General features: G+C 43.2%; 1 protein-coding gene across 2 annotated transcripts in view; it reads right to left on the bottom strand.

Annotated features, from left to right (window-relative positions):
- The window catches only part of JPH4 (junctophilin 4), a 48637-nt gene extending 29871 nt beyond the window's left edge, over positions 1-18766 (bottom strand). Inside the window, exons 1-3 of one of the 2 annotated variants that reach the window (XM_075828922.1) lie at positions 18534-18766; positions 17027-17758; positions 15969-16761 (exon numbers count right to left, since the gene is read on the bottom strand). In XM_075828922.1, coding sequence (XP_075685037.1) covers positions 15969-16761; positions 17027-17405 — 1172 coding nt within the window. In that variant the 5' untranslated portion in view covers positions 17406-17758; positions 18534-18766. The remainder of the gene's footprint in view (positions 1-15968; positions 16762-17026; positions 17759-18533) is intronic. The other variant, XM_075828923.1, reaches the window with a different exon arrangement.
- Between the last annotated feature and the right edge of the window lie 8511 nt (positions 18767-27277).

Raw genomic sequence — 27277 nt, 5'->3', positions numbered from 1 at the left:
CTCGGATCTTCAGCTCCCTCTATAAGTTTTAGATGGGATTAAGGTCTGGAGACTGGCTAGGCCACTCCATGACCTTAATGTGCTTCTTTTTGAGCCACTCCTTTGTTTCCTTGGCTGTATGTTTTGGGTCATTGTCGTGCTGGAAGACCCAGCCACGAGCCATTTTTAATGTCCTGGTGGTGGGAAGGAGGTTGCCACTCAGGATTTGACGGTACATGGCTCCATCCATTCTCCCATTCATGCGGTGAAGTAGTCCTGTGCCCTTAGCAGAGAAACACCCCCAAACCATAATGTTTCCACCTCCATGCTTGACAGTGGGGACAGTGTTCTTTGGGTCATAGGCAGCATTTCTCTTCCGCCAAACACGGCGAGTTGAGTTAATGCCAAAGAGCTAAATTTTAGTCTCATCTGACCACAGCACCTTCTCCCAATCACTCTCAGAATCATCCAGATGTTCATTTGCAAACTTCAGACGGGCCTGTACATGTGCCTTCTTGAGCAGGGGGACCTTGCGGGCACTGCTGGATTTTAATCCATTACGGCGTAATGTGTTACCAATGGTTTTCTTGGTGACTGTGGTCCCAGCTGCCTTGAGATCATTAACAAGTTCCCCCCGTGTAGTTTTCGGCTGAGCTCTCACCTTCCTCAGGATAAAGGATACCCCACGAGGTGAGATTTTGCATGGAGCCCCAGATCGATGTCGATTGACAGTCATTTTGTATGTCTTCAATTTTCTTACTATTGCACCAACAGTTGTCTCCTTCTCACCCAGCGTCTTACTTATGGTTTTTTAGCCCATTCCAGCCTTGTGCAGGTCTATGATCTTGTCCCTGACATCCTTAGAAGTTGATTTGGAGCGTGTAACTGGTCTGGAGGAGGCTGAACTCTTAATGGTTGGTAGGGGATCAAATACTTATTTCTCTGTGCACAATGCAAATAAATATATATAATTTTGACAATGTGATTTTCTTTTTTTTTTTTTTATATAATCTATCTCTCACTGGTAAAATTAACCTAGCCTAAAAATTCTAGACTGTTCATGACTTTGACAGTGGGCAAACTTACAAAATCAGCAAGGGATCAAATACTTATTTCCTTCACTGTATATATACTAGTCCTTCTCAATGAATTAGAGTATCATCATACAGTAATCTATTTCAGTATTAAATTCAAAAAGTGAAGCTCATATATTATATGGATGTATTACACACAGAGTGATCTATTTCCAGCACTTTTTTCTTTTAATGTTGATGATTATGGTAACAGTTAATGAAAACCCAAAATTTAGTCTCTCAGAGAATTAGAATATTATATATAAGCCCAATTTCAAAAATTATTTTTAATACCGAAATGTTGGCCTATTGAAAAGTATGTACAGTATATGCCCTCAATACTTGGTCGGGGCTCCGACTCTGCATGAATTACTGCATCAATGCTGTGTGGAGGCGATCAGCCTGTGGCACTGCTGAGGTGGTATGGAAGCCCAGGTTGCTTTGATAGCGGCCTTCAGCTGGTCTGCATTGTTGGGTCTGGTGTCTCTCATCTTCCTCTTGACAATACCCCATAGATTCTCTATGGGGTTTAGGTCAGGCGAGTTTGCTGGCCAATCAAGCGCAGAGATACTGTGGTTATTAAACCAAGTGTTGGTACTTTTGGTAGTGTGGGCAGGTGCCAAGTCCTGCTGGAGAATGAAATCAGCATCTCCATAAAGCTTGTCAGCAGAGAGTAGCATGAAGTGCCCTAAAATGTCCTCGTAGACGGCTGCGCTGACCATGGACTTGATAGAACACAGTGGACCAACACCAGCAGATGACATGGCTCCCCAAACCATCATGGACTGTGGAAACTTCAAACTGGACCACAAGCAACTTGGATTGATGCCTCTCCGCTCTTCCTCCAGACTCTGGGACCTTGATTTCAAAATGAAATGCAAAATTTACTTTCATCTGAAAACAGGACTTTGGACCACTGAGCAAAAGTGTTGGTCCATGTGTAAAATAACGGCCCGTGGGAACGAAATGCAGTTTTTCCCATTGAAATCAATGGGCAGATGTTTGGAGGCGTTCAGCCCCACTATATTTTCAGCCGTTATTCGGGGGGGGGGGCGTTTACGGCCAAAAAACGGCTTAAAAAAGTCGTGTGAACATACCCTAAAATCAAATGTCCAACTTCAGATACCATTTCACAGTTTACATATAGAATTTATCTACTAAAAAAAACAAACTGCTTAAATTGCAAATACATTGTATTACTTATCTTATATTGATCCAGAGTTATTATAGCTACAATGACAATTCTGCAGGGGCACAAATTAAATCTCCCAGCACTCCTTGCTGTTAGAGATGTGTCTGATGACAAGCGTGGGGACTGATTCCAATGGAAATCTGCAGAATTGTGAATGCAGCGACAGACTATAATGCAGTCTGAAACTCCGGCTCAATATAACGTAAGTCATGCAATTTAATCACAATTCTACTCAACTTTTTATGTGTATATATATATATATATATATATATATATATATATATAACCTCCAAAATACGAGACAGCACTCCGATATTTGTGAAAAATAGGATCACTTTAATGCGACGTTTCAGCCCTGCTCCATGGGGCCTTTCTCAAGCAGGGCTGAAACGTCGCATTAAAGTGATCCTATTTTTCACAAATATCGGAGTGCTGTCTCGTATTTTGGAGGTTATTGATTACAGAGACACTGGTCAAGTGTCCGAACGGGAATCTTTTGCACCCCCCACGGAAGGAACGGTGCTGTTTTTTCTCTTTTTTTCTCTTTGTTTATATATATATATATATATATATATATATATATAAAATTATTGAATTCAGGTGTTTCATTCAGTCCCATTGCCACAGGTGTATAAAATCCAGCACCTAGCTATGCCTTTATAAACATTTGTGAAAGAATGGTTTGTTCTAAAGAGATCACTGAACTCCAGCGTGGCCCTGTAATAGGATGCCACCATTGTAACAAGTCAGTTTGTGAAATTTGTTGTCCCCCAGATATTCCACGACCAACTGTAACTGTTATTATTGTAAAGTGGAAGCGTTTAGGAACCACAGCAACTCAGCCACAAAGTGGCAGACCAAGTGAATTTACAGGTTCGCCAAGTGCTGAGGCGCATAGTGAATGAAGTCTCCAACGCTCTGCTGACTCAATAACTGCCCAAACCTCCTCCGGTATTTACATCCACACAAAAACTGTGCACCGGGAGCTTCATGACATGGGTTTCCATGGCCGAGCAGCTGCATGTCAGCCTTACATCACCAAGCACAATGCCAAGTGTCGGATGGCGTGGTATAAAGCATGACGCCACTGGACGCTGGAACAGTGGAAACGTGTTCTGTGGAGTGATGAATCAGGTTTCTCTATCTGGCAGTCTGACGGACGAGTCTGGGTTCGACGAATGCCAGGAGAACATTACCTGTCTGACTACATTGTGGCAACTGTAAAGTTTGGTGCAGGAGGGATAATGCTATGAGGTTGTTTTTCAGGGTTTGGCCTAGGCACCTTAGTTCTAGTGACGGGAAATCTTAATTCTTCAGCATATCAAGATATTTTGGACAATTGTATTCTTCCAACGTTGTGAGAACAGTTTGGGGAAGGACCTTTTCTGTTCCAGCATGGCTGTGCCCGAGTGCACAAAGCAAGGACCATAAAGGCATGGTTGCGTGAGTTTATTGTGGAAGAACTTGACTGACCCGCACAGAGCCCTGACCTCAACTGCATCGAACACCTTTGGGATGAACCAATACGGAGATTGCGAGCCAGGCCCTCTCTTCCAACATCAGTGGCTGACCTCACAAATGCTCTTCTGGATGAATGGGCAAAAATTCCCACAGGTACTTACAGCAGAGCAAGCGTAATCTCGCTGTAACCTGTCATTTACAGCGTGATCTCGTGAGATTACGCATGCTCTGCTGTAAGTACCACAGAAACGTTACCGAAGTGTCGGGATTGTGACTAGACATCCCGTCCTGGCTGGAAGGAATGTCTATTCACTGTCTAAACACTTATGTAACGTTAATATGTCAGTATAAGACAGCACGTAGTGAATAACGCAGTTTCACTATGCACTGACTAAATGAATGGAGAGAAGTGCATGACGCTGATTGGTCAGCGTCATACACTCCTCTGTACAACGCCCACTTGGTCTAAAGTAAAAACACGCCCACTTGGGCATTAAAAAGTAATTAGCATAAAGCTAAAATCACTCCTAATGGGGTGAAAATAGATTGTTTTTCTAAATAAAAAGCACTGCTGTCACTTACATTATAGCGCCGATCTCCTTATGTAGGAGAGAGGGCACTTATAATGTGGTGACAGAGCCTCTTTAAGCTGTGCTGCCATGTTCTTTTTAGAAAGAATAGGCTTTCTCCTGGCAACCCTTCCAAAGAAACCATACTTGTTCAGTCTCTTTCTAATTGTACTGTCATGAACTTGAACATTTAACATGCTAACTGAGGCCTGTAGAGTCCGAGACGTAGCTTTTGGGTTTTTTGCAATTTCTCTGAGCATTGCACGGTCTGACCTCGGGATAAATTTGCTGGGACGTCCACTCCTGGAATGTTTTCCACTTGTGAATAATTTTTCTCACTGTAGAATGATGGACTTTATAATCCTTCCAGGATGGATGGACAGTAACAATTGCTTCTCTAACGTCATTGCTGATGTCTTTCCTCCTTGGCATTGTGTTAACACATGCCTGAATGCACCAGACCATCAAACTGCCCAAACTTCTGCTTTTATAGAGGTGACCACACTTGATGATGATCAATTAATCCAGGTGTCCATGGCCGATAGAAATTAATGTGTCAGTATTTAAAAACTACATATATATATATATATATATATATATATATATATATATATATATATATATATATATATATATATATATATATATATATAGTGTACTAGTATATTGTTTGATGGGGTTGCGCAAATTTAGAAATAAAGTGTTTTTTTCTTTCCAGAAACATCAACACTCCAGCAGAAGCCTAGACAGAGGGGCCGCTGCTGATATAGTGTTTTTGGACTTTGCAAAGGCATTTGACACTGTCCCTCATAGACATCTAATGGGTAAATTAAGGACTATAGGTTTAGAAAGTATAGTTTGTAATTGGATTGAGAATTGGCTCAAGGACCGTATCCAGAGAGTTGTGGTCAATGATTCCTACTCTGAATGGTCCCCAGTTATAAGTGGTGTACCCCAGGGTTCAGTGCTGGGACCACTATTATTCAACTTATTTATTAATGATATAGAGGATGGGATTAATAGCACTATTTCTATTTTTGCAGATGACACCAAGCTATGCAATATAGTTCAGACTATGGAAGATGTTTGTGAATTGCAGGCAGATTTAAACAAACTAAGTGTTTGGGCGTCCACTTGGCAAATGAAGTTTAATGTAGATAAATGTAAAGTTATGCATCTGGGTACGAAAAACCTGCAAGCATCATATGTCCTAGGGGGAGCTACACTGGGGGAGTCAATTGTTGAGAAGGATCTGGGTGTACTTGTAAATCATAAACTAAATTTCAGCATGCAGTGTCAATCAGCTTCTTCAAAGGCCAGCAAAATATTGTCGTGTATCAAAAGAGGCATGGACTCGCGGGACAGGGATGTAATATTGCCACTTTACAAAGCATTAGTGAGGCCTCATCTAGAATATGCAGTTCAGTTCTGGGCTCCAGTTCATAGAAAGGATGCCCTGGAGTTGGAAAAAATACAAAGAAGAGCAACGAAGCTAATAAGGGGCATGGAGAATCTAAGTTATGAGGAAAGATTAAAAGAACTAAACCTATTTAGCCTTGAGAAAAGACGACTAAGGGGGGACATGATTAACTTATATAAATATATGAATGGCGCATACAAAAAATATGGTGAAATCCTGTTCCATGTAAAACCCCCTCAAAAAACAAGGGGGCACTCCCTCCGTCTGGAGAAAAAAAGGTTCAACCTGCAGAGGCGACAAGGCTTCTTTACAGTGAGAACTGTGAATCTATGGAATAGTCTACCGCAGGAGCTGGTCACAGCAGGGACAGTAGATGGCTTTAAAAAAGGCTTAGATAATTTCCTAGAACAAAAAAATATTAACTGCTATGTGTAGAAATTTTTCACTTCCCCTTTCCCATCCCACTTCCCCTTTCCCATCCCTTGGTTGAACTTGATGGACATGTGTCTTTTTTCAACCGTACAAACTATGTAACTATGTAACTATGTAACTATGTAACTCTGTTCCATGGGCTGTGTCTGCTATTGCAGCTCATGCCCATTCAAATAATCGTGGCTGATCTGCAATACCAGACACAGCACATGGACTAGAGTGGCACTGTTTATAATCCCAGAAAGTCTCTTTAACTTATGATATGCCTCCATCAGAGCCTGTACCGAGGTAGGGACGCTTGAGACCCTTGCCTAACTTATTTCCTGATACCCTTCCTTCTTCTCCCACCCCCAATAATTGTTTTGCTCTTTCCTCCTTTATTCCCCTTTCTTTCCATTCTGCAGCATACATTGTATGTTTATTACTCTGCTTTTCTACAATAGTCATTTATGGCTGTTGTACTGCTGGAAATACAACATCATAGATGAATATGTATAAACATGAGTTAGAAGCTATTCTCATAAATGGTAAGTGTTCCCAGTTTATTTCATGTTTTGAATAATGGGTACATCAAATTTACATGTGCAATCTAAAGAAATGTCCTTTTGATCTGTAATTTATCCACAAGGAATTTATACCCCCAACTAACCATACAGTTCTCTTTTTCCCAACATGTCCGTTGATATTAATCTTTCCTTGGCAGCAAAGCACTTAGAGCGTCAATAATAAACAATTTCGTAAATTTGTCTGCACAGCAATTACAATTGTTAGGCCTCATGCACACGACCGTAGTGTTTTTCTGGTCCGCAAATTCCAGGACCGTGTTCCGTGAAATGTCATCCGCAGTTCATCCGTATGTAATCCGCAAAATGCGGATGAAAAAAAAAAAGCCTAGGTAAAACAGGATGACGACAGAACTCATTCCCGGTCGTCGCCTAGCAACATTTCCGCAAATCCGCAAACTGCGGATGACACACGGAGGTGTATCCGCAATTTCCACGGGCCCATTGACTTCTATTGGCATGTCCGCATCGAATTTGCGGCCCGTAATAAGACATGTCCTGAGTTTCTGCGGCACGGATTTGCGGACATGCGGAGACCCGTGAAAACACGGATAGTGTGTATGGGCCCATAGAAATGAATGGGTCCGCAATTCTCCCGTGGATTTGCGGGGGAATTGCGGACGCAAAAACACGGTCGTGTGCATGGGTCCTAAGAGTCCAGAAAGCTTTTGAGAGGGGAAAAAACTGAAAAATAAAAAACATACATACAGAATAAGGCCTTATTCACACGAGCGTATTTCACGTCCGTGTTACGCGCGTTAAAACAACGGACGTCACACGGACCTATGCAATTCAATGGGGCCATTCAGACATTCCGTGTTTTTCACGCAGTGTGTGTCCGCTGCGTGAAACTCACTGCATGTCCTATACTTGTGCGTTTCTTGCGCATCACCCACCCATTGAAGTCAATGGGTGCGTGAAAATCACGGACAGCACACGGACGCAAATCCGTGTGCCATGCGTTTTTCACGCAACAGTTGCTAAAGAAATGATGAGGAAATAAAAACACCTCCTTCAGTTTATTTTGCTGACGTACAAAACGCGTGACATATGGATGACATACGCGCGTAAAAAACTATGCGTTTTTTACGGACACAAAACGGACACATTCGTGTGAATAAGGCCTCAGCCATACTATACATTTTTGATTATCACCAGCCACCTTACTAGAGTCAATAATCTGTTTCTGATGTGGATTAAGGCCTCATGCACACGACCGTATTTTTGCGGCTGCAATTTATGTGCATTTTTGTGGCTTAATTGCAGACCCATTTTTTTTCTATGGCCCCATGCACACGACCATCATTCACACGGATCGGTGCATGGGCTGCAAATGTGGACCGCAAAAACTCAGAACAAGTAATTTTTTACGATCCACAATTGCGGATTCACCAATACTGGTGAATCATTGTGGATCCGTGAGTCCAGTGTTTTTTTGCGGTCCGATGGACCGCTATGGGACCGTGCATTTGGGGACCGCAAAATCGATGGGTACGTATGCATGAGGCCTAAGAAAACTTATAGCTGCAAAACATTTTTTCCAAAATCGACACAAAAAATAAAGACTGCACCCAGTGAAAAGCTCCATACTGTACTTGGGTCTTGTTTAGTTCAATACAGAATTTTAGCCGGTTGAGGATCGCCCACTGTATGAATACGGCGCGGGTTAAATCCTGCAGCCTGAGCGATTGGGCAGTTGAATGTCGGAGTCAGAGACCGGCAGGGACCCTGGAGAGAAGACAGAAGTTGTTTTCACTGCTTTTCTCTTTTTGTAACTCAATGAGCTCTGTGTATAGAATAGAGGCAGCAGCTATTGGTCCCGGTGATTATGGGACTGGTTACATGATCGACAGGATGCCATTAGTAGGAGGCTGCTGCTGGGTCTAACTAGACCCAGCATAACCCTAAGCTTATGTTCACACGCTTACTAAAAAACGTCTGAAAATACAGAGCTGTTTTTTTAGCCACTCGCGTTTTTTACAGCCGTTTTTGGAGATGTTTTTCTATAGAGTCGTGAAAAACGGCTCCAAAAACGGTTCAAGAAGTGACATGTACTTCTTTTTCGCGGGCGTTTTTTTACACTGCGTTTTTTAAAAACGGTCCCGTAAAAAAATGGCCCATCGGAACAGAACGCCGTATTTCCGATTAAATATGTCCGCTGCGTAAAACTCACGACATGTCCTATATTTCTGCGTTTCCCGCTAAATATGTCCGCTGCGTAAAACTCACGACATGTCCTATATTTCTGCGTTTCCCGCTAAATATGTTTGCTGCGTAAAACTCACGACATGTCCTATATTTCTGCGTTTCTCGCCATGAAGTCAATGGGTGCGTGAAAATCACGCGCACCACACGGAAGCACTTCCGTGGGACGCGCGTGATTCGCGCAACAGCAGTAAAAAGTATGATTGAAAACAGAAAAGCACCACGTGCTTTTCTGTTTACAAACATACAAACAGTGTCATAATTATGGCGGCTTCGCGAAAATCACGCAGCCGCGCATCATATGGTGATGACACACGGAGCTGTTAAGTGCCTTTTGCGCGCGCAAAAAATGCGGCATTTTGCAAATCGCACACGCTCGTGTAAATCCGCCCTTAATCAAAAGTACTATTGATCCTGTAAGATGCTGGAAGATATCGCAATATCTTGTATTGATTGGTATAATAAACCAGGTTGACATATATTCGAATATGGTTTATTTTGTACTCTGACATATAAAGCTGTAAATAAATTAGTCTTTACTAAATAGATATGACACCAGAATAAGGTCCCCTGCACACCACTTTTTTTTTTAATGCTTTTGAAAACATTTAATTTTTTTAACCCATTCTTTTTTATGGGTGCACCATATGCCAAAGTGTGTCATTTTTTTTGCGTCGGCAATAGTGTAGTGATTGACGCTATTGCTTACACCAGTGGTTCCCAACCGGGGTGCCGCGACACTCCGCTCATCCACTGCAAAAAAAATGATAATATTTTTTTGTTACAAGTTCTGCTCTCGACGCTTACTCCAACTGTGCTTGTAGCAGACGTGACACACGCATGTCTGCTACAAATACCGCACACCACTTCCCACTAGTAGAGCCTGACGGAGGGAGAGGAGCCATTAACGCTGGGCAGGGTAAGTGTTTTTTCTATAGTTTGTGAGCAATTGTGTGAGAACTGGAGCCTGGGAATGCTGGAAGTTGTAGTTCTCTCCTCTTATACCTCTTCCCTGTAATGCCCTCTGATATCACATAACAACAGTTTGGTCATGCTGGGAGTTGTAGTTCTCTCCTCTTATACCTTTCCCTGTAAATGTTCTGATCTCCCATAATAACAGCCTGGACATGCTGGGAGTTGTAGTTCTCTCCTCTTATACCTCTTTCCAGTAATGTCCTCTGATATCACATAACAACAGTTTGGACATTCTGGGAGTTGTAGTTCTATCCTCTTATACCTCCTCCCTGTAATGTCCTCTGATATAACATAACAACAGTCTGGACATGCTGGGAGTTGTAGTTCTCTCCTCTTATACCTCCTCCCTGTAATGTCCTCTGATATAACATAACAACAATCTGGACATGCTGGGAGTTGTAGTTCTCTCCTCTTATACCTCCTCCCTGTAATGTCCTCTGATATAACATAACAACAATCTGGACATGCTGGGAGTTGTAGTTCTCTCCTCTTATACCTCCTCCCTGTAATGTCCTCTGATATCCCATAATAACATCCTGGACATGCTGGTAGTTGTAGTTCTCTCCTCTTATACCTCTTCCCTGTAATGTCCTCTGATATCACATAACAATCTGGTTATGCTGGGAGTTGTAGTTCTCTCTTATACTCCTCCCTGTAAATGTTCTCCGATGTCACATAACAATCTGGACATGCTGGGAGTTGTAGTCCTCTCCTCTTATACCTCCTCCCTGTAATGTCCTCTGATATCCCATTATAACAGTCTGGACATGCGAGAGTTGTAGTTCTCTCCTCTTATACCTCCTCCCTGTAATGTCCTCTGATATCCCATAATAAGAGCCTGGAAATGCTGGGAGTTGTAGTTCTCTCGTCTTATACCTCCTTATTTATTCCTTCCCCAAGAGTAAGCACACATTCTGTCTGTGATGGTCACTTTACTAGAGGGGGTGATGGTCACTTTACTGGGGGGCTGATGGTCATTTTACTGTGAGTGAGGGGCTGATGGTCATTTTACAGGGGGGGGGGGACTGAGGCTGATGGTCACTTTACTGGGGGGGCTGATGGTCTCTTTACTGGGGGGGCTGATGGTCTCTTTACTGGGGGGGCTGATGGTCATTTTACTGTGAGTGGGGGGCTGATGTTCATTTCACTGTTAGTGGGAGACTGATGGTGGCTTTACTGGAGCGGGCTGATGGTCCTTTTACTGTGAGTGGTGGGCTGATGGTCATTTTACTGTGAGTGGGGGGCTGATAGTAATTTTACTGTGAGTGAGGGGCTGATGGTCATTTTACCGTGAGTGGGGGCTGATGGTCGCTTTACTGTGAGTGGGGGGCTGAAGCTTACGGTCCCTTTACTGGGGGGCTGATGGTCATTTTGCTGGGGGGGGGCTGAGGCTGATGGTCACTTTACTGGGGGGCTTATGTTCTCTTTACTGAGGTGGTCATTTTACTGTGAGTTGGGGGCTGATGGTTATTTTACTGGGAGTGGGGGGCTGATGTTCATTTCACTGTTAGTGGGAGACTGATGGTGGCTTTACTGGAGCCGGCTGATGGTCCTTTTACTGTGAGTGGTGGGCTGATGGTCATTTTACTGTGAGTGGGGGGCTGATAGTAATTTTACTGTGAGTGAGGGGCTGATGGTCATTTTACCGTGAGTGGGGGCTGATGGTCGCTTTACTGTGAGTGGGGGGCTGAAGCTTACGGTCCCTTTACTGGGGGGCTGATGGTCATTTTGCTGGGGGGGCTGAGGCTGATGGTCACTTTACTGGGGGGCTTATGTTCTCTTTACTGAGGTGGTCATTTTACTGTGAGTGGGGGGCTGATGGTTATTTTACTGGGAGTGGGGGGCTGATGGTCATTTTACTGTGAGTGGGGAGCTGATGGTCATTTTACAGGAGAGGGCTGATGGTCACTTTACTGGAGGGGCTGATGGTCACTTTACTCGAGGGGGCTGATGGTCACTTTACGGGGGGCTGAGGCTGATGGTAACTTTACAGGGGGGCTGATGGTCACTTTACTGGGGGGGACTGAGGCTGATGGTCACTTTACTGGAGGGGGCTGATGGTCACTTTACTGGTGGGGGCTGATGGTCCCTTTACTGGGGGGCTGAGGCTGATGGTCACTTTACTGGGGGGCTGATGGTCACTTTAGAGAGGGGGCTGATGGTCACTTTACTGAGGGGTTGAGGCTGATGGTCACTTTACTGGGGGGGGGGGTGAGGCTGATAGTCACTTTACTGGAGGGCCTGATGGTCACTTTACTTGAGGGGGCTGATGGTCACTTTACTGTAGGGGGCTTATGGTAAATATACTGGAGGGGGCTTAAGCCTTATGGTCACTTTACTGGGGGGGGCTGAGGCTTCCGATTTTTCAGCCGTTTTTCGGGACATCTATGGCAAGAAAATCGGCTGAAAATAGCCCGTGTGTTCATACCCTCAGAGTGTAGTGCTTGTTTTTAGCCGTTTTTTGTCGTTTTGTAAACTTTTTTGGTAGGGGTGCCCTGAGGAATTTTTTTTCCCCAGGGGTGCATCGAGCCTAAAAAAGGTTGGGAAACTCTGGCTTACACTAATATTTCACTGTATTTTCATATTTATTGTGCTCCCACAATTATAAATTGACAATTCAATGAATGTGACTGAAGAGTAAAATTTATCTTTAATGGTTAGCATTAATGGGAACATGGTTGGACCGTAAGATCCCAGGCACACACAGATGTGGGAGCTGCAGAGCTTGCAGTTTTATTCAAGGTGGAAAGAAGTTTCCAAGTGTGACCACTCATGTTGAATATAGTATTCAGGATTTTGTTAATTGCAGAATGATGGGTGTCATATACCTGATCAGCTGCGCATGCCCATTGAATCACGTGGGGAAGACCATCCGGCAATTTAATCGCCGTATTAGGGATCATATAGGGGATATTGTAAATGACAGGGATACCCCTTTGTCGGAACATGTACATGAGAAACTCCAAGGGAAGGCACAATGTTTACGCTTTCACGCAATTGAATGGGTACGTCCACCAAAAAGAGGCGGTGATTGGGACAACTTGATCCTAAGAAAGGAAGCACAGTGGATCTATAGGATGGCCTGTATGCAACCAGATGGGTTAAATGATCAATTTAACTATACATGCTTTATTTAAACATATACAGTGTGCATGTTTGGATAGAGTTACTATGCTATCTGGAGTATTAGTCAGTTCCCCTTGAGCTTTGCAGCCCTCCACATCTGTGTGTGTAATCATCTCAATATAAAATAACATATAATATAAAGTAAATAATATATTGTAGGATGGTATGTGATGGTATAATCTTAATAATGTCCAAACACTATATATGGGGGTGGTGAAGTCACTGTATATAGAAGCTGCAAACATCCCCTTAATGATGGGACAGCATACCCTGCAGGAGTTTTAACGCTGACGTTGCTGGCAGCTTGGGCGGCGGTGATTGGCTGGGCAGGTCACACGGCGTGCATGTCTCTGAACGGTCGAATGTCACGAGTGACGTCTGCGGCTTTAATTGGTTGGCAGGGAGGCTTGGCCTCAGCCTGAGGGGTGGAGCGTCATCTATGTAAACTCTCAGTCCCAGTGGAAGCACGCCACTGATATCAAATGCGAGCACGCTTCTGTGCATATACAAACAATGTACCAACAAGTTTAACTATCGCTGGCATGTTAGTTAGCTTAAAGTAAAATAGACCCCCTGATTAAATCAGTGTATGGAAACGCGTAGGATCAGAATAGAGGGGGAATGAGTGTAGGTGACAGTGTATTTAGATCTTAGGCTTCGTTCACATCTGCATCGGGGTTCCGTTCATGGGTTCCGTCAGGCCTTTCCATCAGGGGAACCCCTGAAGGGAGACCAAACGTTTATCTCGGTTCCATAAGGTTTCCGTTTTTTTCGGCGGAATCAATAGCGTAGTTGACTGCGCTATTGAGACCGCAAAAAAAAACGGAAATCGTACGGAACGGAGACAAACAGAAACCATTAGCAACGGAAGCGTTGCCATTGAAATGATAATGCAAACGAAAAGCTATGGTTTCCGTTCATGGATTCCCCTGACGGAAAGGTCTGACGGAACCCATGAATGGAACCCCGACGCAGGTGTGAACGAAGCCTTAGAAGAGTATTCTGGTTTCAGCAAATATATGTTTTCTGGCAGTTGATATGTTTAAATATACCGTACCGTAAGGCTCTCATTATCTGTGTTGTAGGCTCTATTTCGAGCCTCTGTCACAAATTTCACCATATTTGATGGGGAAAAATAGTGATGCAAACAGCCATGCCGGAGCCCAACGGACTAAAGGGATCCGATGGGCAGTGGTGGTATCCATTGTTCAATGAATGGGGCACAGCAGTGCTGCTTACATCATAAAAGGAAGCCACAACGTGAATTTGAACAAATCCTAGGTGTAATAAGTCCTCCACCTTTGTGTCCATCACATAACCATGGACAGAATTGTATCCACTGGAAGTAAACAATGAATGTTTCTACTGAATAACAACAAGCAGAGATCCTGAAAACTGTGAGGAATTGATACAGAAAGTATATTAATTAATTGTTTAACTTTTCATTACTCAAAGAATAAAACTGAAAATACCCTTTTAACCTCATAATAACTGTTTGTATCTTTTGGCATCTAGTATTTTGATCTGCAGTAAGATTTTTGAGACTGTTGTAGAAACAAAGCTACACAAGTGGGCATTGGTCAGGTGTCTGGCTGTGAGAAACATCTGGTCACTCATTAGAGAAGGCAGAAGCTACGTCTAAACCTGGCCATGCACATAAGACAACTGTCAGACGAGCACTAGTTTCTACCTGCCGCTTCATAAACGTGCACGTTTGGCCCGGCTGAGAGTGCATCTCTATTTACATGGGGAGAGGAAGGTAAACTGCTCATCTTCCAGCACAGGAAAGAATTGGGTATGTTGACATCCAATCTGCCCAACGTTCGTTTTACCCCACATCTGGCATCTGGGACAGTAGGGAAGCCATCATACACATTAAGTTGTTGGCAGGATCCGAAAGATTAATCTAACGAACATTTATGGGCCCCTGTTTCTCTCTTCTAATATTATTCACAACACTCAATAAGCCTTGTGTATACAATAGAGGGGGTGGTAGTGCAGATTCCTCTGTTGGGCCTGGTTACTGATCATGTGACCTTCAGAACGCCAGCCCTGATTCAGACTACCAGTAACAAGGCTGTTCTCCCCTGTAACTGGGGCTGCTATGGCAGCTCTAGTTTCAACAAGAAAATATAGATGATCATGTCACGTAAAAAAAAAAATCTTTGACAGACTACAAAACAATAAGTTATAGGTGATGCCCCAGCCTAATATTGCTAATCTGGTCTAAAGGCCAACAATGCCTTGGTCTTTAAGGGGTTAAATTAGCTGCAGCCATGCATATTATTATTATTATCAGAAGTGCTCCAACAATAACATTGTATTAGGAAATTGCTACTTATGCAATGCGCTAATACGTTTTTCAACGTAATGGCAAGATTGACTTTATTTTTATCAGGGTTTTTAAGCAAAAACACAGGTGTGGATCATAAAAGGAGGGAAAGTGTAAGGCTTCATGCACACATCCATTGCCCGTCGTACAGCGGCTAATGACAGATCCGTGAAGCACGGACCACACACAGATGGCTTCCGTGTGCGGTCCATTGTTTCAATGGACCAAATGAATGAAATGGCCGAGACTGTTCCGTCAAAAACGAACAGGAGTAGGACCTGTCCTATTTTTCTCAAAACAGCCACACGGTTCCATTAAAACAACAGAAATGTGCATGGCCCCATAGAAATTAATATGCCAGCACACTGAAGAAAATAACTAAGTGGGCATGAGGCCTAAAGGATAGATTGTACTTCTTTTTTTTTTTAATCTACTACAAAAATTGCATAAAAAAACCTGATTAAATCCTGCATGTGTACAGTCAGCTTAACAAAGTTAACAAACTTTAATGAGCCTTGTTCATGTGTAGAATACATGATCAATTCTACCTTTGCACAATGCCATTGAAAGGATAAAAAATAACAAAAAACATATTTTTTGGAATAATTGTTATGTAAGTAAGGTTTTCTAGTTACACTTACCTGGCTATTGCCATCTCTTGTTTCTGTCTTGCTGTAACTTCTGCTCTTCTTGCAGCCTCTACAGCTCTTTCCACCTTCTCCCTCCCTTTTCCTCTTCGTAGTGGAAACAGGCTCTTGACTTTTCCACTAGCCAACATATTCATTTTGTACTTTCCCTCTTCACGTGACCCATCAGGATAGGTGGTTCTACCATAGCCATGCCGACGATTCCTCAACCATTCTCCTTCATAGCAAAGGCCATTGGACCTTCGGCTTACTCCATACCCACTGCGGCGGTCACCCTTCCATTCGCCAGCATAAGTCTCTGTTTCCCATGCAGCAATTGGCAACTCAGACTCTGTTTCTGCTACACTGGCACTTGATCCATCCTGACTGGCACTAGACCCCAAGGATCCTCCAGCCCCCCTTGTCTCACTTCTTAAAGAACTACGTTGGCTGTCTCGACCACCTAAGGGTGTTTTTGTGTCTGATCCACGATGTAGTCGGAAACCACTGAGTATGAGTGAACGTGTGAAAAAAAAGCCCCGTTTCTTGGGCTTACCACTCCCTCCAGGTCCTGGGCCATCTGATCCAACCCCTCGAACTTTCAGAACAAAACCCCCACGAGATCCAGAGGCTGGACTTCCTGGAAGGAGTACTGGATTTGTATGAGAATGTGGACCAGGGGACTGAGGCAAAGAATTTAGGGTTGGTGTTCGAGGAGAACGTAGGAGTGCAGCTTGGTGATATGGGACACTCTGGCGAACCCCATATCCATGACGTTTCCCAGCCTGCCACTGTCCTTGATATGTACCTGTAGAAAAGGAAGGAAATGCAAGGTAGACAAAATCAAAGCGTGTAAATATAAGTAAAAAGACATGGCATGCTACCATTAATTAGTTACATAGTACAGATCATTGCAGTGCTAAAAAATAAAAATTTATATTAAACTTATTATCAAAATCTAAACAATTTGAAAGGTTCAAGTTACCAAAGCAGATTTTTTTCATCATGTACTCTTTATGTCATATGTGTTACACAATAAAATCCCATTAAAATTCAAATGATTGCCGTCTTACCTCCATCTGAATATGTCTCCACGCCATATCCATCCTGCTGTCCGTCTGTCCATAAACCTTCATATCTTGCTCCAGAGAGGCTCTCTCTCACTCCAAGCCTTCCTTTTAATCCATGTGTCCACTCGCCCCGATATAGCCATCGTCCCTTGTGCTCTTCGCCTAGTCCATTCCTTTTGCCTTGGTCCCAGTATCCACGATACGTATTACCACTGGGCCAGGTATAAACTCCCAGAGATTCAAATCCGTTACTCCAAAGGCCACTGTATTCTCCCTGCCTTGTGGGGCCCTTGCATACCCCATAACCATGTGCTCGACCCTCATGCCAGTCCCCCACGTAACATCCACCATCTGAAAACCCAAATGTTCCCCCGCTGAACATGCAAGAGCCGGTTTCACATCGATCTCGTCCGACCCCCAGTTTGCCTTTTAATTACCTGCTCCACAATCCACGCATTATTAGTTTCTCTGTATCCACAGGCATTCACACGTTGATAAATAAACGGCTGGCGTCATGTATACACAGTCTAGGTAATGTATCTCTCCTCTACCGAGATTTACCTTTTTCTTTCCAAGGTATTTTTTTTAAAGCAAGTTTGTGTAGTTTTTGATCTCTTATATTACCTGTCTCTATACCTGTTTGTCCATTATCCAGGTAGGAGCTCCCTGTTTGATCCAGTGTACAATGGTCTGTCACTGTTAATCTCAGTTAGCGCATGTGGCTACTAAAAATACCTGGAAAAAGAGAACATGACAGTTACATTAAATACTATACACGGTTCAGTGAGTTTACACTCTGTTGTCAACGCAGTGAGAATAAGAATCCACATTTTTCAAGCCATATAAAGGATGCTGGGGTTTAAACTGTTTATTTATTGCTATTTTATGCTCTTGTTCACTTTACCAGAAACAATGTAAATTATTAATGGCGTATAGTAAAAATGAAAAATTACTGGCAGAATGACTATTATCACATTGAGACTTTGGTAAACCTAGCAAAGGGAAAACTTATCATTAAAATTATAAAAATAAAAAGTCATAGTACTCAATGTGGGACACGTTCAATGAGTTATGTTAAAACATACAATAGTGTATAAATAAAAAAAAGAGAATACCTCAACCAATGGGCACAAGTGTTGTCAAAAATGTATCTATGCATAAGCCAACTAAAACACTACTTAATATTTCTAGGCCAATCACATGCATTACAGAACACATTTCTAAATAATATATAAAACAAAGCTAAATAGTCATTATTTACAAAGGACACACAGATCAGATGCACCTAACAACATATACACCGATATTGACTAAAGATGTTGTGCAAGTGCACACATAGACGGAATTATCGAAGGGGTACAAATTGATCCCGGTGTATTTAATAACCAAGGCAATGTGGTAACATGACTACATATAGAGTACAGCATGGAGTGTAACCACAATCATTCACCTATATATGTCACACATTTTACATTACAATCCGTTCACTCACACATAGCTCTTCACTCACCTCTCAGTGCTTATAGATGCAGGTTTGAGACGGCTGGAGGGGGTGGAGGATGGAAAGGAGGAGGAGAGCTGGATGTGGAGGGGCTTCTGTCAGGGTGGAGATGTGCAAAGAGGGTTAGTGGTGGCCAGCAGGGGGGAGGTGTGCTGGAAGTTTGGAGCATTTATGATATCCGGGTGCTGGGAAAGATGTGCTGTGGGTGAAGGAGAGAAGCTGGGCTGGCTGTGGGTGGAAGAAAAATGGATACAGGGGGAGTAGTTGGGGGTCAGCTGAGGTAACTGGGTATGAACCGATGCCCAGGTTTTAGCGGCAGATAGTTTTTCTTCCATAGGCTAGAAATCATAATTGAATGTTAAATATATTAAATACATGTGCATAATAGAAATGTATAAAAAAAAAAAATATATAATAAAAAAAAAAAAAAAAAATATATATATATATATATATATATATATATATATATATATAGCAATGGGGAGGGTATGACTGCAGGTTTATTTGGATTTATTTCTTGGGCTGTATCACCTGCCATTATTTACCTATGTATACACATGCACTGTAGTGTATACAGCTCTGCTCATTAGCACACAGCCTTCTTTTTCTCCCTAGCAACATCTTGCAGCTGGCCCATGACTACAGTCTCCATGGTACCAGGAGGAAGAGAAAGGCGGTTCCATGGAAACAGTTGCCATGGAGAAGAGGGCTGCAGCATCCCCTGCTATCTTGTTCCATACACATTGACAGACATAAACATGGATACAGCTAAACAGGCTCATAAATGATAATCAGGCCTGCCATGTTTTCCGGGACGGACTTATTTCCCTATGAGTAGTTATTCGCCGTGAATGATGCTGGTAGTGTAGGGAGCTCTCAGAGATGGCCGATCTGTTGGTTTTTGAGATGTCTTTATTTACGCGGGGAGTAATATGTAAATGTGCAGATTTTACAGGACTGTATGGTGTATATTGTTGCTTTTTACACAGAAGTACAAATTTAAACTGTAACATTATATGTATTATATAAATATGTTGGAAACAATTGTATTCAAATTTAACACTATAATAACAGAGACTTATTAAACAACAACTCTACCCATGTGGATTTCAGATCATGTTAGGAATGTAATATCGTACCTGCCGACTTTAAGGCTGAATTCTCACGTTGCGAACGCAGCGAGGCCGAGGTGCCTCCATGATGCGGCCGAAACGGCCGACAACAGGTTAAAGCACTTTCATTGTTAATAATCCCACGGTAAACTGCCGTTTAGCTGCATAGTTGCCCGCCCATAAACAATAAATGCGATTGTCCTCGCAGACAATTTCGAGCACAACACTGAGTGCTCCCCTTCAAAAACAAATAAAAAATCTCTCCAGAAGTCTGCCCCCCACCAATACACAGTGCCAGCAGAGTGTCCTCTCATAAGCAGTGCCAGCAGAATATTTCCCTGCACATTCATAGAATTAAATTATACAATTCTCTTCCTACAGTCGCCACAAGAGGTAGCCCGCTGCATACATATTTATACAGTTCCCATTGAAGTCAACAAATGCTATATACATATATATATACAGAAAGGGGACTCCCAGACATAACTCCCAGATAACTTGCTTCATTTTAGGTGTTTAACTTCATCCACAGGTCTTGTTCATGGGTGTACCTACCATAGAGGCAGAACATGCTTCTATGGGGGAGAAAGGGGGCCCAGCCTAGGCTGGCTTCCTCTCTTATTTGAATGGGTGGTGAAAACCTGTGCAGGGATCCCCTCCCCACAAGTCCTACAACATTAACATACAAAGTTGTGGGGAATCAATCTAAGGATCAGGGAAAGCAGATAAAATCCTCCTATCTCAGGTCATTAGGGGTATAGAAGTGTCACCCCCATTGGAAACCACCACTAGAAGGAGACCTCCTTCCCTCTATGTACAAAGCTGGCCTTGTTCACACAGTGCAGTGTTGCAAGCAGTTTTTTTTTCTATTATACTTTTCCCCTGTATGAAATCCACCTTATGTTTTGGCCAAATTAAAAAAGAAATTAGATGGAGCGTCATTGAAGCATCATTATCTACAGATCGGGGCTCGGTTGGTGCATGGCCTTGGCAGGGGTGTTGCCGAAAAGATGGAAAGGATACCAGGAGATTTTATGGCAACTGAACTTTACTAGGATAGTGTTAGCAGCACACGTGGCCACAGCAGAAAAACACAGAGAGGCACAGTTCTTGGTACAACATCGCTTGGGCAAGCGGTTGATGGCTGACTTTCACAATCTCGGATAGAGCCAAGGGTGCTTTCCCGATGCAGGGGATGGACCACCAATTTGTGGCATACTAGGCCGCGACTGGCTTGCTGGATTGATACATGCTGGCACACATGAGGAGACCCCTGCCCGTCACCCACCACAGCTCATATGACTCTGAACACACACACGGCAAAGCTCCTACCCGTCAACGTTACAGTGCAGGATAACTTTACATGTGCAGTTTTGGTGCGCTTTTTTAAATGCATACATATGCTAGTATTAAAAATGCATGCATTCATGTCTGTTTGGCTTTTTCCGAAAATCAATGTATTGGAGTACGGGCTCAATAGAAAGTCTATGAGCCCGTACTCTGATACATCGGCTTTCCGTAAAAAGCCGAACAGACACGAAGCGGCTGGGCACTTACGCGAGCACTTCTGCTGCTTTGTTTTAGCTATTGGTGGGGGTCTCAGTGCTCGGACCCCCACCAATCAAAACTTCTGACATGTCACTACGACATGTCAGAAGTTTGTCGAACGTTTAGTTACACTTTAAGAACTGCATTAAGGGTGCGGCGGCAGCATGCCGATGAAGCCACGTCACATGCAGTGGTAAATGGTCGCATGATTTTGCCAGCAACACTGTGGTATTAATGGCAAAATCGTGCAGCCATTAACCCCTGAATGTGGGTTTTGTTTCGTCTGCATGCGGCCACCGCAATGTGAGTGTGCACTCTAAAAAACTTCATCAAAGCGGCACATGTGAAAGCACCCTCATTAAGACACAGAACATCACCATCAAATCTGCCAACCATCCGGGATTCAGTGGGGCAGTCCCGGATTCCAGGCGGTGTCCCGCTGTCTCGGGTGGCCAGTGGTATGTCCCAGTTTCAGCTGTATCTGCATCCTCAGGAGCGTTGCCGACGCTCTGGCCGGGAATTCCGACATCTTAAAGCCCCTAACATTACTGTCCATATATGGACAGTGACGTCAGGGGCTTCTCCATGAGCGGAATCCCCGGCCAGAGCATTGACGACGCTCTTGTAGGGGATACCGCTCCTAGAGGGAGCCCCTGACATCACTGTAGTGACGTCAGGGGCTCCCTGCAGGAGCGGAATCCCAGGCCAGAGCATTGCCGATGCTCTGGCCGGGGATTCCGCGCCTGGTGAGGCACCTGGCGTTACTATCCATATATGGACAGTGATGTCAGGGGCCCCTCCAGGAGCGGAATCCCAGCCCAGAGCATCGGCAACACTCTGGCTCGGTATTCCGCTCCTGGAGAAGCTCCTGCCCTCAATATCCATATATGGACAGTGACGTCAGGGGCTACACCTGGAGCGGAATCCATGGCCAGAGCATTGCCGAAGCTCTGGCCGGGGAATCCGCTCCTAGAGCCCCGGGCTCACTGAAATCAATGTCTGCACGGTCCGTGACTTGGGGACGGCCCGCGGATGACAATCCGCGGCCGTCCGTGCCATAATCACGGGCCGTGCACACGGCTACGGCCGTGTGCATGTTAGAAACAAATAAGAATATAATATGGTGTTGCAGTATTTCCCCATTGAGTGCCATTGTTTGCGGAATTTGCTGCGATTACGCTGCGTATTCGCAGCAAATTCCGCAGGATAAAACAAAAAAGTTTCTAGTTAAATCTCACGGTGCTGTCATAACAAAGTGTCCCTGCTCTTCTGGCTGCTGTTTCCAGGCTGCCCCACGTGATGAACGTTTCATTAAATATGACCCCTGCAGCCAATCAGCAGGGTCACATGAAAGAAGGGACATGTTTCTATGGCAACGCCCGGAGAGGTAATTATAGACCTTTTTTATTTTTTTATATTTCGCAGTGAAAAATCCAACTGACTATATGCACACCATTTGGTGCAAATATTTAGCTGGAGTGTTCTGGGTCATATGCGCTGTCTACTTTTCCTGCAGAGTATGGCCCTGTGTGAACATAGCCTTAGCATTTTTTAAGTCAAAATCAGAATTGGATCCAAAAGAGGAGACACTTTAAGGCCTTGTCTTATATATTTCTCCTGTTTAGGTTCCATTCCTGGTTTTGGCTTAAACAATACATGCAAAATCTGCATCAAATCTGCACTGTTTGAACAAGAACTAATGTTATGGCTGATCGGTGTATGTTGTTCATGTTACAAAGGCACAACATTATTACCTACATAATCAGGAATGGTTCCAGACTGCATGTCATCTATCTATTCAGAACTTTCCCCCAACATCCTCTCTGTTTTCACTGCCTAAGGCCTCATTCAGATGAACGTGTAATACGTCCGTGTGACGTCTGTTGAAACAACGGCCATCACACGGACCTATGTAATTCAATGTGGCCGTTCACACGGCCGTTGTTTCAACGGACCGTGTGAAGGGTCCGCGAGAAAATAGGACATGTCCTATTTTTTCACGCTTCACGCATGCCTCCATAGATTCTAATCTATGGGGTATGCGTGATGACGCGTCCTGCAGCGCAGAGCACCAATGCACCTCAGACGTAAAAAAACTCCAGTTTTTCACATCCGAGATGCGCAACGCTCATGTAAATCTAGCCTATGGCCAGGATCACACAGGGTTTTTGTCTGCCGTTTTAAACTGCATGAAAAAACGCCAGCATTTTTTAAAATGTTATATGCATTATTTTATGGCATTTTACATGAGTTTTTGGTGGCGTTTAATTGAGCATCATTTTGTACATGCAGTTTTTCTGACATTTTTCAATCCTATAGAGCAGTGTGACAGGCTCTCTCCACACATGACGGTACTATCACAGGTTTTCTACCTTTTCCTCTAGCAATGTAAGCAAAGAGGCAGGTAAGTAAAATGGCTACCTGCTCGGAGAGATCAATCCTGACCTGCAGAGGAAGGACAGCTGAGTGTATTTGTATGTGTGTGTATACATGTGTACTTAGGTGTATGATCGTAGTCACATTAAGCTCTTCTGAGTGTAAATTCCAAATGTTAATTAAATAAAACTCGGAAACGTATTTATGGGTAAAATAACATTATAAATAACCTCTTCCATTAACCCCTTAACGACCAGGCCTATTTTGGTCTTAATGACCAAGCATTCTTTTTTATTTTTCTCATCTTCACATTCCAAGAGTTATAACTCTTTTATTTTTCCGTCAACATAGGCGTATGAGGGCTTGTTTTTTGCGGGACGAGTTGTGTATTTTAATGGCACCATTTTTTGGTGCATATATTATATTTATTAACTTTTATTAACTTTTTTGGGGAAGGGAATTGAAAAAAAACACTATTCCTGCATTGTTTTTCACATTTTAAATTTACGCCGTTCACTATGCGGAAAAAATACCATGTTACCTTTGTTCTATGGTTCGGTACGATTACGACGATACTACATATGTTTAGGTTTTTTATGTTTTACTACATTTGCACAATAAAAAACCTTTTAAACAAAAATAATAAATTTTTTCATAACCGCATTCCAAGAGCCATAACTGTATTATTTTTCCGTTGATATCACCATATTCACACTTGGTGTAGTTTTCATTGTTACTTTTGGGGTGCATAGGACTTATTGATTAACTTTTATTATATTGTTTTGGTGGGGGAATGCAGAAAAAAAGCGATTTTGACGTTGTTTTTAGCGTTTTTTTGTACGGCGTTCACTATACAGTTGAATTAATGTGTTACCTTTATTCTTTGTGTTGTTACGATCGCAGCGATACCATACATGTGTACTTTTCATTTTTTTTTATACTTTTATTAAATAAAAAAAAAGGTTTTATTTTATTTTTACTGTTCACTTTTTTTAAAATATATTTTCAAAAACTTTATTTGACTGTTTTTAATTATTTTTTTAAGTCCCACTAGGGAACTTCACCATACGATCTTCTGATTACAGATATAAGTGCCCCGCCATTCAGCGCCTTCCAATGACGTAAGCGGCGCATCATCGCGCCGCTTGGGTTGTTGAATGGAGGGGCATGGCACCCCGCCAATCAGCACCTTTCAATGACATTATCATGCCGCTTGCGTCATTGAAAGACGCTGATTGGCAGGACAGAATGGTCCTGCCACTCTTTACAGACGCAAGTGGCGCGAATATGTCATTGCACAGCTTGCGTCGTTGAAAGGTGCTGAATGGCTGGGCAAGTCATTCTGCCCTGGCAATTAGCGTCTTTCAATGACGCAAGCAGCGTGATGACGTCATCGCGCTGCTTGCATTGTTCAGCCCAGCAGACCTGCTCAGAAGAGAGCAGACCTGCATTGCAAGAGGACAGCGCGGAAACGGGATAAGATGAGTATGTAAAGGTTTTTTTTTCTGTTAAAAGTGTGAGGGGCTATATGTGGAGCACTGTCTACAAAAGTGCTATATTTGGAGCACTATCTACAGGGGGCTATATGTTGCATACTATCTAAAGGGGGCTATATGTGGAGCACTATCTACAGGGGGCTATATATGGAGCACTATCTACAGGGGGCTATATGTGGGGCACTATCTACAGGGGTCTATATGTGGGGCACTATCTTCAGGGGCTACTATCTACAGGAGGATTTCTGTTGACCACTATCTACAGGGGGCTTTATGGGGGCACTATGTATGTGGGGCACTGTATACAGGGGATCTATGTGAGGCACTGTCTACAGGGGGCTCTATGTGGGGCATAGTCTACAGGGGGCTCTATGGGGGGCACTATCTTTGGGGGGCTCTTTGGGGGCACTATCTACATGGGGCACTGTGTGGGGGGGCACTGTGTATGGTGCCATTATAACCAGGAACACAGTGGATAGTTATATGTGGAGCACTATCTACAGGGGGCTATATGTGGGGCACTACCTATAGGGGACTATATGTGGGGCACTATCTACAGGGGCTACTATTTACAGGAGGATTTCTGGGGGCCACTATCTACAGGGGGGCACTATGTATGTTTGGCACTATCTACAGGGGACACTATGTATGTGGTGCAGTGTATGGTGCTATTATATTTAGGGGCATTGTGTGTGGCAGCATGAAAGTTTTATCTTCGTTTATAGGTACAGAAAGGTGAGAAAAGGGAGAAGCTGAAGACATCTAAGCGTAAAACTGCAGAAATGGGCTATGGCCGGGATTAGTCATCACAGAGGTCTGGATCGGAGGGAGAAGAAAAGAGAACAAGAACAACTATAATCTGAAAAGATGTCACCTATGAGTCACTTCATGTAAATGTTTATTCTGCCTCTAATCAGTACTGTAGTCACTGTATGATCTGCAGCGAGATGATGGATGGTATGACTTTTTTTTGTGGAACAGCAACTCCCAGCATATCCTTATCCTTGTTCGGGCCATGCTGGGAGCTGTAGTTTTACTCCATACAAACCTATACGGCAGGGGTTGCACTAAATTGAGCTGTATTTGTGCTGATGCTGTATTTATGCACTGTGCTTTGTTCTGGTGCTGTATATATTTATTGAGCTTGATTCTGGTGCTGTGTATATATGTACTGATCTTGGATCTGGTTCTGTATTTATGTACTGAGTTTGTTCTGGTGCTGTATATATGTATTGAGCTTGGTTCTGGAGCTGTATTTATGTACTGAGCTTTGTTCTGGTGCTATATATATACTGAGCTTTGTTCTGGTGCTGTATATATGTACTGAGCTTGGTTCTCGTGCTGTATATATATATACTGAGCTTGGTTCTGGTGTTGTATATATGTATGAGCTTGGTTCTGGGGATGTATATATGTATTGAGCTTTGTTCTTGTGCTGTATATATGTACTGAGCTTGGTTCTAGTGCTGTATATATGTACTGAGCTTTGTTCTGATGTAGTATTTATTTATAGAGCTTGGTTCTGGTGTTGTATTTATGTACTGAGCTTGGTTCTGATACTGTATTCATGTACTGAGCTTTGTTCTGGTGCTTTATTTATGTACTGAGCTTGGTTCTGATGTTGTATTTATGTATTGAGTTTTGTTCTGGTGCTGTATACAGTATGTGTATATATATATATATATATATATATATATATATATATATATACTGATCTTGGTTCTGGTGCTGTATTCATGTACTGAGCTTTGTTCAGGTGCTGTATATATAAACTGAGCTTGGTTCTGGTGTTGTATATATGTATGAGCTTTGTTATGGTGCTGTTAAGGATCTGCCAGGCACAGCTTCTGTATCTACGCCCATAGGTAATCAGTCTGCACCTGCTTCTATGTCTGTGAGACTGACTCCATCTTCCACCACTCAGGATGGCAGGCTTAGGAGTGGGAGAGCCTATCACAGCCTGGCCAGACGGAGCTAGCTCCCGCCCTCTGTCTATTTATACCTGCCTTTCCTGTTCCTCCTTGCTTGTGATTCTTCTCGTTTGGTTTCCTGGCCCTGCTGCAGCTTCTTGAACTATTTGACCCTGCTTCATTTTGACCCTGGCTTACTGACTACTCTCCTGCTCTGCGTTTGGTACCTCGTACACTCCTGGTTTGACTCGGCTTGTTCACTACTCTCCTGCCCTGCGTTTGGTACCTCGTACACTCCTGGTTTGACTCGG

Source organism: Rhinoderma darwinii, chromosome 1 (genome assembly GCF_050947455.1).
Source record: "Rhinoderma darwinii isolate aRhiDar2 chromosome 1, aRhiDar2.hap1, whole genome shotgun sequence".
Classification (NCBI taxonomy): Eukaryota; Metazoa; Chordata; class Amphibia; order Anura; family Rhinodermatidae; genus Rhinoderma; species Rhinoderma darwinii.
The sequence above is the reverse complement of the archived record's forward strand: the minus strand, read 5'-3'. Positions and strand labels throughout refer to the sequence as shown.